Source organism: Dipodomys merriami, unplaced genomic scaffold, assembly GCF_024711535.1.
Source record: "Dipodomys merriami isolate MVZ:Mamm:240054 unplaced genomic scaffold, mDipMer1.0.p SCAF_49, whole genome shotgun sequence".
NCBI lineage: Eukaryota > Metazoa > Chordata > Mammalia > Rodentia > Heteromyidae > Dipodomys > Dipodomys merriami.
The window spans coordinates 1,084,223-1,097,376 of NW_027206057.1; the positions used below are offsets into that span (position 1 = coordinate 1,084,223).

A 13,154-nucleotide genomic window follows, 5' to 3' on the forward strand; every position below is an offset into this window, starting at 1 on the left:
TGTTACTAAAATATTCAAATATGATGATAAAGGCTTATGTCCTTACTCCTTTTTTTTAATGTGGAAGTTTTAGCAAGTAGGCATTTTAGTAAAAACATGACAAAACATAGAAAAAGAAATAATTCCTGCTCCCCAGACAGGGAGTGGGAGTTATGTCCTGACTCTTTAAAGACACATTTCCCTTAGATATTTGATTGTTTATTTCCTGAGATACTTAGTACTAAAACTGGGTGGGGATAGTGGGCATGTGAACTTGCATGACACCCAGAGATATAAGTGAATGTTCTCAATGCTATACACCAAAGCACCCTGAGGGAGGTGGAAGAAGGGGTGGCTGGCAGCCATAGCCTTTTCCGAGCTGGATATTACAAAGAATTATTACAAGTGTTGAAAAGTTATTCATATTTCATTTACTTCTAGTAAAATGCCCTTAATCATATGATTTTCATTTCATATAAGTTCAAATCCTTTTCCTTGGGCTTCAGAAATTCAGGAAATCTGTAGTTACTGAGGGAAGGAATTTTTATAATGAAAACATTTTTCTTCTCAAAATGAAAGAGGAAATTAAGAGGAAAATAGAGAAAAAAATTACAGAAAAACATGATAGTAAAACAGCAATTTTTCTTTTTAACAAATTTCCTTGTTTTAAAAGTCAGAAAAAATGTCATAAGTTATGTGGGTTTTTTTCTGACTATGAAAGACCAGATTCCATCAGGATAACAAAAAGAACAACATGAACTGCAATCATTTGGTTGGTTTGAATTATAAATAATATAAATATATTATATTTCTATTACATATATTATATTTATATTATTTATAATTACAAATAATTTATAATTAATTATAATATATAATATTTATATTATAAATAATATAAATATATAAATAAATATATATTTTCTAAGTATAAGTAAATTTCATGACAATGGGAAAATGCCATATAGAAAAACATTGCATTGTGAAATGTGTACTTTGCTGTCAAAACACTTCTATCACATTCATCTGTACTTCAGTATGTATTTTCAGTGGATTTTGAAACATCAAAAATGGAATATGAACATCCTTTTTTCTTCTTTTATTCTTTTTTCCAGTTTTCCTTCCTTCCTTCCTTCCTTCCTTCCTTCCTTCCTTCCTTCCTTTCCTCTTTCTTCCCTCTCTCTCCTCCTCCTCCTTCCTTCCCTTCTTCCTTCTTCCTCCTCTGTCTCTTTTCTGTCTGCTCTCTCTCAGCTAACTATGGGCTACATCTAAAGCCCTACATAAATATTTTTCAATATTTTCTCTCACAATAAGATTCTAAAATGGACAAAATATTTCACAACATTTCAATAATTATGTTTTCCAAATTCATAGTATTTTTCTATAAGTTCATAGTGTAGCATTTAAAAAAATATATATTTAGTATCAATCATACTCAAGGTTCATCTTAATAGGCTTAAGAAAGGAAATTATTTCAAAACTTGAAGTTCTACTTCAAAGGCTTTCTTTAAATTAGGAATTTCATTAAAGCCTTGAAACTCAATAGTTCACAAACAATGTTAAACCAATGTTTTAAATCAATGTTATAAAATTTAGCTATAAAGAGATGCAGCTATTACACTTAGGATTAGGAAGGTATCTCCTTATAATGTCCTGCTCATTCTTCTGGGTGTTCTCAGAAATGGACCACCATGTCTGTCCCTGCACACACAGAAGACTCCTTCCCAGTTCTTAAAAATGATGAGTGAAGGAGGGCACTGTTGGCTCACGCCTGTAATCCTACCTACTCAGGAGGCTGAGATCTGAGGATCATGGTTCAAAACCAGTCCAGGTAGCAAAATCCATGAGACACTCTAACCACCCAAAACCCCAAAGTGTTGCTGTGCTCAAAGTGGTGGAACACTAGCCCTAAGCAGAAGAGCTCATATACAGCACCCAGGCCCTAAGTTCAAACACCAGGACCAAAAAAAAAAGATGAATGATGTACCTCCAGAAGTGGTGTTACTCTATAACTCTTTAAACACTGGTCAGGCGACTGGAATCAAGTTATATGTTAGCTAACATCTTTCCACAATATATCACTATGCGTTTCTATATAATGGAATATGTCATTTGAAAACAATAAGTGAAAAATAATTTCTAAAAACTACTTATTTAGGTTGAAGTGGCATTCTCTTTGGCATGCATTGTCCTAGGGAATGCTTCCTTGCAGAATGAATTACAACAATCTGAAGGATTTAAGTATTCTGATGTCCTTGATCTTCTTCACTCATCAGATAAGGTAATACCTTTACAAAACATTAGCATTCCTTTAGAAGAAAATGGTTTTTAGAGAATCCAGTCAAATGATCAAGTTCTTCATTACATGGTCCAATACATTATTTAAGAAATGTAAAATATCAGTGTTGTAAAAAGATTTTTTGTTATTATATATGTACATATAAATATATATTACTATATTATCATTAAAAGTTTTTACTACTAGAAAGGTAAGAGCATTTAGGGCAATAAAAGAGATTGCCATGGGCCAGATACCCATGGCTCATGACTGTATTCCTAGCTACTCAGGAGGCTGACATCTGTAGATTGCAGTTCAAAGCCAGCCCAGGCAAGATAGTCCTTGAGACACTTATCTCCTGTTAATGACCAGAAAACTGGAAGCGGTGTTATGGCTCAAAGTGGTAGAGTACTATCCTTGAGTGAAAAATCTCAGAGACAGTACCCAGTCCTTGAGTTCAAGCCCCATTGCTGATCAAAAAAGGTGGTTATATTTAAGAATGAATTATTTTCGCAAACAAAAATTTTGCTTTCAAGTTTAACCACTGTTAAGCTTATTTTTATTTTTACTTAACTTTTTATTATTAGTTTATATTATACAAAATAGTGGGTTTCATTATGGCATTTTCATACTTGAATATTGTATACCTCCCAATAACCCCTCCTGGTGGTTCCCTTCCTACTCCCAAATAGTCCCCTTTTTAAAATTAAGATTCCATATAGACGAGGAAATGTGATATTCTTTCTAAGTCTACTTATTTCATTTAATGTGATAATCTCCAGTTCTTTTCCTGTAAAATAACATGGCTTAATTCTTCTTTATAGGTGAATAATATTACATGGAGTATGTGTGCCATATTTTTATTGCCTATGTATTGGTTGATGGACACATAGGCAGATTCTATAGTTAGACTATTGTAGATAGTGCTGCAATAAATATCAGTTTCCAAGTATCTCTATTACATGATAATTACATTCCTGTAGGTATATATTCACAAAAGGTGTAGCTGGATCATATTGTAGTTCTATATATAGTATTTTGAATAATATGCATACTGTTTTTATAGTGGATACATTAATTTACATTTCTACCAACAGAGCATTGACATTAATATTTGGTGGTGTTTCTTTTCTTGATGATAATCATTCTGTTTGGGGTAAGATAGAATCTCTGTAGAGATTTTTTATTTTCACTTTCCCAGTAGCTAAGTATATTGAACATTTTTTTCATGTACTTATTGGCCATACTTCTTTTTTTTTCAGACTTCAGTTACTTTAATTTTTTTATTTTAATTTTTATTTTTTGTGAACACACTGTACAGAGGAGTTACAATTACATGGGCACGTTAATGCGTACATTTCTTAGCAAGCATTGCAGCGTCCTCCTTTGTTTACCCTTCACATCCCTTCCCAGCCTCCTCCCCACCCCCCACCTAATCCTCCCCCCGTCCCCCTGCACCAGCATTGTAAAGCTCATTTTCGACATGACAACTTGTACTTCTCATTGTTGCAACAGGTCGACCTGTATCCTTAAACGACTTGCTTTTCCCCATCTCCTCCACAAGTTATACTGACATCAAATATAGTGAAAGCAGGGGTTATACTGCGGGGGAGGGACATACAAAGCAACAAAGAGATAATCTTATAAATGCGTTAGAAACAGATGCATGAAAGAAAAAAAACATTAAAATAAATATCTAAGGGTTCATTTTCCTAACATCACATTATCTGACCTTTTCTGCTTGACTCATACAAATACTAGATATTGCAAATAACGGGAACCATGGGACCTATGTTTCTTTGGACCTGGCTTACATCACTTAATATAATTTTTCCAAGTTTTTCCATTTCCTAACAAATGGGGCAATGTCATTCTTTCTGATAGAGGCATAGAATTCCATTGTGTATATATACCACATTTTCTTGATCCATTCATCTACTGAGGGGCATCTGGGTTGGTTCCATATCTTAGCTATGGTAAATAAGGCTGCAATAAACATAGTTGTGCTGGTAGCTTTAGTGTGGTCTTGTTTGTAAACATTTGGGTAAATGCCCAAAAGTGGGATTGCTGGGTCATAGGGGAGTTCTATGTGAAGTCTTTTGAGGAACCTCCATACTGCTTTCCAAAGTGGTTGAACAAGTTTACATTCCCACCAACAATGAAGTAAGGTTCTCTTCTGTCCACATCCCCTCCAGCATCTGTTGTTGTTAGAGTTCTTGATTTTTGCCATTCTAACTGGAGTGAGGTGGTATCTCAATGTTGTTTTGATTTGCATTGCTTTTATGGCTAGGGAGGTTGAGCATTTCTTCATGTGTCTATTGGCCATCCTTCTTTCTTCTTCAGAGAAGTTTCTCTTTAAGTCTTTAGCCCACTTATTTATTGGACAGTTGTTTCTTCGAGGATTTGTTGTTGGGGGATTTAATTTTTTGAGTTCCAAGTATATTTTAGATATGAGACCCGTGTCTGTTGTATGGCTAGTGAAGATCTTCTCCCAATCCGTGGGCTTTCTATTGATCTTGCTAGCTATGTCCTTTGCCATGCAGAAGCTCTGCAACTTCATGCAATCCCATTTGTCCAAACTTTCTTTGATTTGTTGTGTTTCTGGGTCTCTATTCAGAAAATTTTGGCCTGAGCCAAGGAGACATAGGGTTTCTCCTATTCCATCCTGTAATGTTTTCAGAGTGTCTGCTTTGACTTCGAGGTCTTTGATCCATTTGGAGTTGATTCTGGTGCAGGGTGATATATAGGGATCTAGCTTTAGTTTTCTACAAGTAGTTAACCAATTTTGCCAGCACCATTTACTGAAGAGGCTGTCTTTGTTCCATTCTATTGTTTTAGCTCCCTTATCGAAGATTAGATGGCTATAGGTCTGTAGGTTCATTTCTGGGTTTTCAATTCTATTCCATTGGTCCTGAGGTCTATTCTTATGCCAATACCAAGCTGTTTTGATTACTATGGCTTTATAGTAGAGTTTGAAATTTGGTACTGATATTCCTCCAGCAGTGTTCTTTCCGTTGAGGAGCGTTTTTGCTATTCGGGGTCTTTTATTGTTCCATATGAATTATTGGATTGCCTCTTCTATTTCCTTGAAGAATGGGGTTGGAATTTTGATAGGTATCGCATTGAATTTGTAGATAGCCTTGGGAAGTATTGCCATTTTCACGATGTTAATCTTTCCAATCCAGGAGCATGGAAAGTTTTGCCATTTTCTAAGTTCTGTTTTAATTTCCTTTTTCAAGATTTTAAAGTTTTCATCATAGAGATCCTTCACTTCTTTGGTTAAGTTAATTCCTAGGTATTTTATTTTTTGTGGGGCTATTACAAATGGAGTTGCTTTCCTAATTTCAGCCACACTTTTCTCATTGTTGGCATACAGAAAAGCCATTGATTTTTGGGGGTTAATTTTATACCCTGCTACTTTGCCAAAATTTTGAATCAGCTTTGAGTAATTTGGGAGTGGAGTCTATGGGATTCTTTAAATACAAGATCATGTCATCTGCAAAGAGGGAGAGTTTTATTTCTTCTTTCCCTATTTGGATCCCCTTTATGTCTGCATCTTGTCTTATTGCTGTAGCTAGGCATTGTAATACTAGATTGAAGAGAAGTGGAGAGAGTGGACATCCTTGTCTTGTTCCTGAGTTAAGAGGAAATGGCTTTAGTTTTTCACAATTAAGTATAATGCTGGGTGTAGGTTTGTCATATACAGCCTTTATTGTATTGAGGAATGTTCGATGGATTCCTAATTTTTCCAAAACCTTCATCATAAAGGGGTGTTGGATCTTGTCGAATGCTTTTTCTGCATCTATTGAAATAACCATGTGGTTCTTATTCTTGCTTCTGTTGATGTGATGAATAATATTAATTGATTTGCGTATATTGAACCAGCTTTGCATCCCTGAAATGAATCCTGTTTGATCATGGTGTATGATTTTTTTTTTTTTTTTTGTCGGTCATGGGGCTTGAACTCTGGGCCTGGGCGCTGTCCCTCAGCTCTTCAGCTCAAGGCGAGCGCTCTACCACTTGAGCTACAGCGCCACTTCCGGTTTTCTGGTGGTTTATTGGAGATAGGAGTCTCACGGTCTCTCCTGCCCGGGCTGGCTTTGAACTGCGATCCTGAGATCTCAGCCTCCTGAGTAGCTAGGATTACAGGCGTGAGCCACCAGCGCCCGGCATGGTGTATGATTTTTTGGATGAATTGTTGAAGTCGATTGGCCAAAATTTTGTTGAGAAGTTTTACATCTATGTTCATCAAAGAAATGGGTCTATAGTTCTCTTTCTTTGATGAGTCCCTGCCTGGTTTTGGGATGAGAGTTATGATGGCTTTATAGAATGTATTCGGTAGTGAACTTTCTCTTTCAATTTCATTGAAGAGTTGGAGGAATATTGGTGTGAGCTCTGCTTTGAAGGCCTTGTAGAATCCCGCTGTAAAACCATCTGGTACTGGACTTTTCTTAGCTGGAAGGTCTCTTATTGTTGTTTCTATTTCAATGCTTGATATGGGCCTGTTAAGCTGGTTTAATTCATCTTGGTTAAGTTTTGGCATGTCAATATTTGTTAGGAAAAGGTCCATTTCTGTCAAGTTCTCAAACTTATTAGCATAAAGTTTTGAGAAGTGTTCCCTTATAATGTTCTGAATCTTGGTTGTTTCCGTGGTGATGTTTCCATTCTCATCTCTGAGTTTATTTATTTGGGTATGTTCTCTTCTTTTTTTTAAATAAGATTTGCTAAGGGTCTGTCAATTTTGTTAATTTTTTCGAAGAACCAACTCTTTGTTTTGTTGATTCTTTCTATAGTTTTTTGGATTCTAATTCATTTAATTCTGATTTAATTTTAATTATTTCTTTCTGTCTACTGGATTGGGGTTTATCTTGCTGCTCTTTTTCAAGGAGGTTTAGATGTGTCATTAAATTGTTGGTTTCAGATCTCTCCAATTTGTTGATGTAGGAGCTCAGAGCTATAAACTTGCCTCTGAGTACTGCCTTCGCTGTGTCCCAGAGGAGCTGGTAATTTGTGTGTTCATTTTTGTTGAATAGCATGAACATTTTAATTTCCTTTCCAATCTCTTCCATGACCCACTCGTGATTCAGCAGTGTGTTGTTCAGCCTGTATGTGATACCGGACTTTCTTTGGTGGCTTTTGGTATTGAGTTCTAATTTTATTCCCTTGTGGTCAGAGAGAATGCAAGGTATAACTTCAATGTTTCTGAATTTAGACAAGTTTGCTTTGTGGACTAAAATGTGGTCTATTTTAGAAAACGTTCCATGTGCTGCTGAGAAAAATGTGTATTCTGATGCTGCTGGGTGAAGTGTTTGGTAGATATATGTTAAATCTAGTTGATCTATGCAGCTGTTTAGATTTGTGGTTTCTCTGTTGAGTTTTTGCCGAGTTGATCTATCTAGTGGGGAGAGTGGTGTGTTAAAATCCTCAACAATTAATGTCTTTGGATCTATATGGGATTTGAGGGAAAGTAGTGTTTCTTGGATAAATTTGGGTGCTCCATTGTTTGGTGAGTAGATATTTAGAATTGTAGTATCCTCCTGAAGGAGAGATCCCTTAATTAGTATGTAGCGACCTTCTTAATCTCTTCTCACGAATTTTAATTTGAAGTCTATTTTGTCTGATATTAGGATTGCAACTCCCACCTGTTTATGGGGGCTGTTTGCTTGGTAGATTTTGTTCCAGCCTTTAACATTGAAAATGTGTTTGTTTTTACGGGCAAGATGTGACTCCTGAAGGCAGCAGATAGAAGGGTCTTGTTTTTTAATCCAACTAGACAGTCTATTTCGCTTAATTGGAGAGTTCAGTCCATTAACGTTAAGAGATAGTACTGAGAGGTATTTGGGAGTTCCTGCCATGTTGTCCACCTTCTTGGGGGCTGCGAAAACTGGGTTCTTCCTATGGTTCTTGGATTCTCAGTTTGGGTGCAGTTTCTTGGCCTTTATTGTGGTCTTGTTGGATTTCTAGGTGTAGGACATCTTTAAGAATCTTTTGTAGGGCTGGTTTGGTGGAGATGTATTGTTTCAATTTTTCTTTGCTATGGAAGGTTTTTATTTGGCCTTCAGTTATGAAGGAGAGTTTAGCTGGGTACAGTATTCTTGGTTGATAGTTGTTTGTTTTTAGGGCATGGCATACATCATTCCAGGCTATTCTTGCTTCGATTTTCTCTGCTGAGAAATCTGAGGTGATTCTAATTGGTTTCCCTTTATAGGTGATTAATCTTTTCTCCTTGACAGCTTTAAGGATCTTTTCCTTGGTCTGAGTTGATCCTGTGTGGATTATAATGTGATGGTGGCATGTCCTATTCTGGTCTATTTGGGGGTCTAAAAGCTTCTTGTATCTGAATAGGCCTATCTTTTTGCATGTTTGGGAAGTTCTCTGCTAGGATCCTGTTAAACAAATTTCCTAGGCCATTAACTTCTGTTTCTAGGTGTTCCTCTACACCCATTATCCTTAGATTAGGCCTTCTGATGGTGTCTTCCAAGTGTTGGATAGATCTATCATATTTCTTGGACTTGTCTTGGATGGTTGTATGTTCTTTCTCTATAATATCTAGGCTGTCTTCAATCCCTGAGATTCGATCTTCTGCATGGTCTAACCTGCTGTCAAGACTTTCTACTTTGTTTTTTATCTCTTTTCCTTCTAATTGGTCAGCTTTGATGGCTTCAAATTCTTTGTTGAAGCTTTGTTTTAGATCTTGTATGAACTTCTTTACTTCTTTAATTTGGTGTTCAGTGTTTATTCTCAAATCACTTAGTTGATTGGCTATGGTTTCCTTGGCCTCCCATTCCTTCTGTTGGGTTCCATTCAGCATTCCCTTTGTGGTCTCCCTGACTTCCTTCAGCTCTTTGTTAATGGATTCCATGAATGCCTTTAGTGATCTTTGTGTATTCTCTTCCTGCTCTCTCAATTCCTCTATTACTCGTTGATTAGCTTCCTCCTGTTCGTGGGATTCCTGTAGTTCTCTTTGATTGTTCTCAGCCTGTTCATGCCATTCCTGCCTTTCTCTTTGAGTATTCTCAAGCTGCTCATGCAAATCCTGTATCAGTTTTTGAGTAGCTTCCTCACGCTTATGATATTCCTGTATAAACTTTTGGATTTCCTCCTCTCTCTCCCTATCATGCTCATACAGAGTTCTTTTTATGCTTTCAATCTTTTCATTTATCATGTTTGCCAGCAGTGTTTGTAGAGCTATTTGGGAATTCTCCTCTGGATTATTCATTATCTGTTCTGTCCCCTGATTATCAAGATTGGGAATTGAGATACCCGGATTTGCCATTTTTCTTGTGTTTTTCTGGCTTACTCTGCCCATTTGAGATGAAAATAGCACCAGTTTTGTGCTAGAACACCATCTTAAGGCAAGTATCAACCAAAGTCTGAATTTGCACAGTCAATAGTCTACAGATACAATCTAGTTCAACAGATACATCTATTCAACATCAAACAACTATATGTTAATGGGCTACAAACCACAAAGAAGAATTTGGAAGACCAGAAATTATTAGGGTTAGGGAGAGATGTGGGTAAAAAATAGGAATAGATTGATATGGGGAGGCTCAGGGAGAGTTAACTAAGTCCTAATCTCAAAGCAGGAAATAGGTTGGGTAGGATGAAAGTAGAGAGAGAAAAAAAAGATGAAAGGGAAAGGGAAAAGAAAAGGGACCAGAAAAAATAGAAAAGTAAAAATCAATAAAATCATGTAGATTTCATAACAATCTATTTAGAGAAGAACGTGAATATATTGAGAGAAGGGGAGAGATATAAAGGAGATGTGAAAAACTTAAAAATAAAAATGCTTAAAATATTATATAGGTATAAAGAGGTAGTACTGCTATTAAGGAATTTAAGTCTTAGAGGTTTTGAATTGAGTAATAAATTTGTGGTTTAAGTGTGTACACAATGGGGGATAGGGTCTAATAGTCAACTATGGGTTTATCTGAGGATGTGCAGGACAAGAATTAAGTCACATAAAGAAGAATGAAAGAGAGGAGATGGTGAAAAGGATAAGATAGGAAGAAAAAAAAGATGAGAAGTTCAGTAGAGCTAAACAAAAAACAAAAAGATAATTAAAAAAGAAAAAAAGAGAAAGAAAACAAAAAAAGAAAGAAAAACACACACTCATGTATCCCTAAAATAAAAATTATAAGAGGAAAAAAAAGTTTCTGGAAAACAATTTTTTTTCAAAAAAGGCAAAAATTAAAGATTAAAAAAAGTTTTAGAAAAGAAAAATTTTTTTATATAAGGTACCAAAAAATAAAAAATAAAAAAAGAAGAAGAAGAAGAAAAAAAAAGTTCTTTGATTTTTTTGGGAGGGGTGGGAAAAATCCTGTATCTCCCTTGTGTCCGTAACCAGCTCTTGTTGGAGTCTCTGGTCTGCTTGTGGTCCTGTGGCTTGGTTGGTTTCTTAAGTCAGTTTGTTTCAACAGGCAGAAAAATGCTCTGCTTTACCCAGGATTTGGCGATCCTCCTCCCAGGCTAGTTCAAAGCTACTGCTTTGAGTATCACAAAAGAGGGGGATGCAGTGATGAGGCTAGGTTCTGGGTAGAGTTGAGGCCTTTCAACAGACAGTAGCTTTTCCCGGGGGCTAGTTTGTGAAAAACTCACAGAGCCCAGCCTGGAGCCATTCTCAGGGTTTCTGTTTACAGATTTTTCAATTGCTTGTAGAGGGTGCTAGAGGGACGGGCAGCCTCTGGCTCTGATTACCCAGTGAAGCAAGCCACACCTAGGGCTGGCGCCCAAGCTGGGTGACTTTTCCCTGGGTGGAGCTGAGTCTGGCAGGTCACACTGCCATTAAGTTCTTGTTACCTGCTAAATGACTCCTTTTATTCCAAGGCCTGAGTTGGAGCTAGCAGCTCCTCTGAGCTTTGTCGGTATCCAAGATGGAGATCTCTGGTACTGGGCGGGGGAGGGAGGGGTGGCCTTCCCTCCTCTGCTCCCTGCGAAGGGTGAGGACGTCAGGCTTCTACTCATGCCGAGTCTTGGTTCCTGGGTCGTCTCTGGTCTGCGAACTGTAGGATGAAGATGTCCGCTCCTTGTGGGTTCTTGCTGGTGTTGAGTAGAATCCGCTCGCCTGCTGCATCTGGCTCCTTCGTCCTGGACTTTCTGTGGCTCAGGTATGGCGTCTGCACTCGCCCGCTGCCACAGCTGCCGCCGTCACCGCGGCGGCTGCTGGCAAGAGCTCAGAAGTGTCTCCTTGCCTGGGTTCCCCCTCTCTGGCCTAACTCTCTGTCCTTTGATGGCACACTTGGTGTGATTATCTGGCTTAGGACTGTTCACTGGAACTCTAAAACTGCTTTCTATGCGAGAGCCTGATTAGACTCCAGCTTCTCCTCCACCATCTTCCCAGAACCTCTTGGCCATACTTCTTGATAAGTATCTGTTCTAGTAATTTGCCCATTTGTTGATTAAATAACTCATTCTCTTGGTGTTTCATTGTTTTGAGCTCTTTTTTTTTTTTTTTTTTTTTTTTGGTTGGTCGTGGGGCTTGAACTCTGGGCTTGGGCGCTATCCCCGTGCTCTTCAGCTCAAGGCAAGCACTCTACCACTTGAGCCACAGCTCCACTTCTGGTTTTCTAGTGGTTTATTGGAGATAAGAGTCTCACGGACTTTCCTTTCTGGGCTGGCTTTGAACCGCGATTCTCAGATCTCAGCCTCCTGAGTAGCTAGGATTACAGGCATGAGCCACCGACATCCGGCTTTGTTTTGAGCTCTTTATATACCTTGAGTATTAAATCCCTGACAGGAATAGTTGGCAAAATTTTTTCTCCCATTGTAGGTACCTGTTAATTGGTTGTTTTTTTTTTTTTTTCCTTCCGAAAGGCTAATGGATAATTGCTTCTCTTGCTGTACAGAAGCTTTTTACTTTGTTTCAATTCCATTGTTCAATTCTTGTTCTTATTTTCTGAGTTGTTAGAGCCCTGTTAGCCATTACCTATACCTATATCTCAGTGTCTTCCACAGGAGTCCTGTTGCAGGCCTTACAGTGAAGCCATTTTGCATTAGTTTTCATATAGAGTAAGAGATATGGATCAGACTTGAATTTTCTATCCATGGATATACAGATTTACTTCCAAAGCTCTTTTCTCTAACGTTGATTTTTAATACCTTTGTTGAAAATAAAGTGTCTGTAAAGTACAGTGATGTGGGTTTGTTTGTTTCTGTTTTGTTTTTCAGTTCCAGGACTCTCACTAGTTTTTAATTTGCTCAGCTTATGGTCTGTTACTTGGGCCATGTCTTAAGCCTAGGCCTGCTCTGTCTTTTGCTGGTAAATATTTTTGTTTTTCTGATCCTGGGGTTTGAACTCAGAGCCTGAGCACTGTCCTTGAGCTTTTTTTGCTCAAGGCTAGTGCTTTAGCATTTGAGACGCAGCTTCATTTCTGACTTTTTTCTGGTTACTTGGAGATAAGTGTCTCACAGACTTTCTTGGTTGGGATGCCTTTGAACCACAATTCTCAGAGCTCAACTTCCCAAGTAGCTAAGATTACAGTGAGCACTCAGCAATGGCAGAAATTTTTGAGATGGAGTCTCAAGGCCTTTTCTGCCTAGGATGGCTTTAAACTATAATCCTCTGGATCTTAGCCTCCTTTGTAGTTCATAGTTATGATTGTAGGTGGGAGCCACTAGTCTTTGTGACTGTTTCTGTGCCAGTGCTAGGATATTTTTGTTACTATGGATCTATAGTAAAACTTAAAGTTGGGTATTATAGTATTTCTAGTGCTTTAACTTTTTTTCTTTGATGTTTCATAATTCTCATTGTAAAGATCTTTCACTTTCTTGGTTAGAAACCTTGGTTGGAAATTGCGGAGGTGAAAGATTTTAGATATAGGTTTATAATGTTAAGGTAAATTTATGTCCTTTCAATCCTCAGTCATCACTTCCTATCAACACTCCAACTATTTGT

At 37.5% G+C, this 13,154-nt stretch overlaps 1 protein-coding gene across 1 annotated transcript in view; it reads left to right on the top strand.

Moving 5' to 3' along the window:
- The window catches only part of Ankar (ankyrin and armadillo repeat containing), a 65,866-nt gene that overhangs the window by 38,062 nt on the left and 14,650 nt on the right, over positions 1–13,154 (top strand). Inside the window, exon 18 of the mRNA XM_069995839.1 lies at positions 2,138–2,260. Within this exon, the coding sequence (XP_069851940.1) occupies positions 2,138–2,260 (123 nt within the window). The remainder of the gene's footprint in view (positions 1–2,137; positions 2,261–13,154) is intronic.